Source organism: Emiliania huxleyi (assembly GCF_000372725.1).
Source record: "Emiliania huxleyi CCMP1516 unplaced genomic scaffold EMIHUscaffold_559, whole genome shotgun sequence".
NCBI classification, from domain to species: Eukaryota; Haptophyta; order Isochrysidales; family Noelaerhabdaceae; genus Emiliania; species Emiliania huxleyi.
This window is the reverse complement of record NW_005197809.1, coordinates 75,124-77,764: the sequence shown is the minus strand read 5'-3', so window position 1 is coordinate 77,764 and position 2,641 is coordinate 75,124. Positions and strand designations below refer to the sequence as shown.

The 2,641-nt window shown below is 65.4% G+C and overlaps 1 protein-coding gene across 1 annotated transcript; it reads right to left on the bottom strand.

Moving 5' to 3' along the window:
* Positions 1-5: 5 nt before the first annotated feature.
* On the bottom strand, positions 6-2,638 carry EMIHUDRAFT_76619 (putative ABC transporter; the record flags this gene model as incomplete). The annotated part of the gene is made up of 2 exons (XM_005765357.1): positions 6-1,382; positions 1,457-2,638. Coding segments are annotated over 2 exons (2,559 nt in total), but the record flags the coding sequence as incomplete, so codon positions are not given.
* Positions 2,639-2,641: the final 3 nt, after the last annotated feature.

Below are 2,641 nucleotides of genomic sequence, written 5' to 3'. Positions count from 1 at the left end.
GCGCCGCGGATGGTCGAAAGGCGATGCGCGATGGTGATCGTCGTCTGGCGCAGTCCCTCCGCACTGCGGGCCGTCAATGCGTCCAGTGCCGCCTGCACCACCTTCTCGCTCTCATTGTCAAGCGCCGACGTCGCCTCGTCGAGCAGCATGATGGCCGGTTTGCGCACAATCGCTCGCGCGATGGCCACCCGCTGCTTCTGACCGCCCGAGAGGTGCCCTCCCCGCAGTCCCACCTGCGTGTCGTAGCCCTCGCTGAGATCGGCTGTGATGAAGCCGTGCGCGTTCGCCTGCCGCGCCGCCTCCTCCACCTCCTCCTGCGACGCCCCCTGCTTGCCGTACCGGATGTTTTCCGCTACGCTGCCCTGGAAGAGGATCGGCTCCTGCCCCACCAGCCCGAGCTGCGAGCGGAGCCAGCGCAGATTGAGCGTGCGGATGTCACGGCCGTCGAGCAGGACGGCGCCCGCCTGAGGGTCATAGAAGCGCTGCAGCAGCGCGACGATCGTGCTCTTGCCGGAGCCGCTCGGGCCGACCAGCGCACACGACGTGCCCGCCGCGATCTGCAGGGAGTAGCCGCGGCACACCCACAAGTCTGGCCGAGTCGGGTACGCGAAGCGCACGTCGCGCACCTCAATCGCACCGCGAACCTCGTCCAACCGCTCGCCGTCTGGCGAAGAAGGATCGCGGAGTGAGACGCGCTCAATGCGTGCAAACAGCTGCGTTGCCGCGTCCTTGCCCGCCTTGGCGTCTATGGCGACCGCGGCGTTCGAGCCGATGGCGAGAAGGAAGCCGACGATGGAGAACATCGGCACAAACATCCTGCCAATGTCGATCGACGGGATGGGGCAGCTGTCATTGCCCGTGAAGAGGCTCTCAGCGTTGTTCTCGATGACCCAAAAGGCGTAGTATAGCACAACCCCAAATATCGCAACGGCGCCAGCCTGGCCAATCGCCATGCACATACTGCCGACGTACATGCGCCAGCCCGTCACGCGCCGGCGCTCCTCGGCGACGGCTGCAGAGTATCTCTCCAGCACTCGCTCCTCGGCGTTGAAGGACGCGACGGTCTTGATTGCGCCAACCACCTCGCCCACGAGAGCACCTGCGGTGCGCGATCCCTCGCTCTCGTCGCCATCGGCGCCCTGCGCCTTGTGCCGCTCCTCCTGCGACCCGGTGATCACCTGCCCGACGACGAGAAAGACGATGAACGGCAAGTAGCCGCCGATAAAAATGAGAAGTACGCGCCACTCGCCAAGGTCCGACACCGAAACGCCGACTGCAGTGAAAAGGGTGGCAATCAGCACGATGAGGCCCTGCAGGTTATCCTGCACGACGCCCTGCACCAGAGAAACGCGGGATGCGAGGAAGGCGGTGAGCGCACCAACCTACGGGACAGGAGAGAGGAACGGTGAGCCAGAGCTGCTGCGGAGGTTGCCTCACCTCGATCGCGCGAGGGCACCGAATTGCTGTCCTCATCAAAATAGCCCATGTCCTGACGCAGCAGCTTTTGCAACGTCAGCACGCGCAGGCGTCTGGTTAAGGCCTCCCCCGAAACCGCGAACTGGGTCTTGTACAGCGTCTCGAAAATGTGAATGAATGCGCCGAGGCTTATGGCGAGCACGCCCCAAAACACGACTATCGACTCGAGGGCGTCGGGGTCGTACTCGTCGCGGAAGGGGAAGGTCGCGTGCGTGAGCACAGCCCCCATAAACCCGGCAGCACACCCGCACAGTGCGGATGCGACGAACCCAAAAGCGAGCCTCATCTTGTTGCGGCGCGAGTAGAGGCTGATCAGGCGCTTCACGGCGCTCGCCGGCCTCTCCTTGGCCTCGAGCACGCCCGCTGCTTCATCTTCTGCCGACGGCTGTGCATCCGTCGCCGTGGTGTGCGTTTGCGCCGCGCCCGCCTCGCCGGCGGCGTCGAGGGCTTTTTTCCTCGTCGGCCGAGCAGGACGCCTCGAGGTGGAAAGCGACGCCTCGACCAGCCTGTCCTCTCCGCTGTCCTTCTCCTGCTTAGCGGCCAGACCGTGGAAAAGGCCGCCCTCGCCAATCGCCAGGAGCTCATCGTAGGTGCCTTGCTCGACCACGGCGCCTTTGCAGATGACGGCAATCTTGTCGGCGCCGCGGATGGTCGAAAGGCGATGCGCGATGACGACGCTCGTGGTATGCAGCGCCTGCATGACGTGATCGAGCGCCGCCTGCACCACCTTCTCGCTCTTGTTGTCGAGCGCCGACGTCGCCTCGTCGAGCAGCAACACCGCCGGCTGCTTAATAATCGCTCGCGCGATGGCCACCCGCTGCTTCTGTCCCCCGGAAAGCTTGGAGCCGCTCTGTCCTACCTGCGTGTCGTAGCCCTCGCTGAGATCGGCTGTGATGAAGCCGTGCGCGTTCGCCTGCCGCGCCGCCTCCTCCACCTCCTCCTGCGACGCCCCCTGCTTGCCGTACCGGATGTTTTCCGCTACGCTGCCCTGGAAGAGGATCGGCTCCTGCCCCACCAGCCCGAGCTGCGAGCGGAGCCAGCGCAGATTGAGCGTGCGGATGTCACGGCCGTCGAGCAGGACGGCGCCCGCCTGAGGGTCATAGAAGCGCTGCAGCAGCGCGACGATCGTGCTCTTGCCGGAGCCGCTCGGGCCGACCAGCGCACA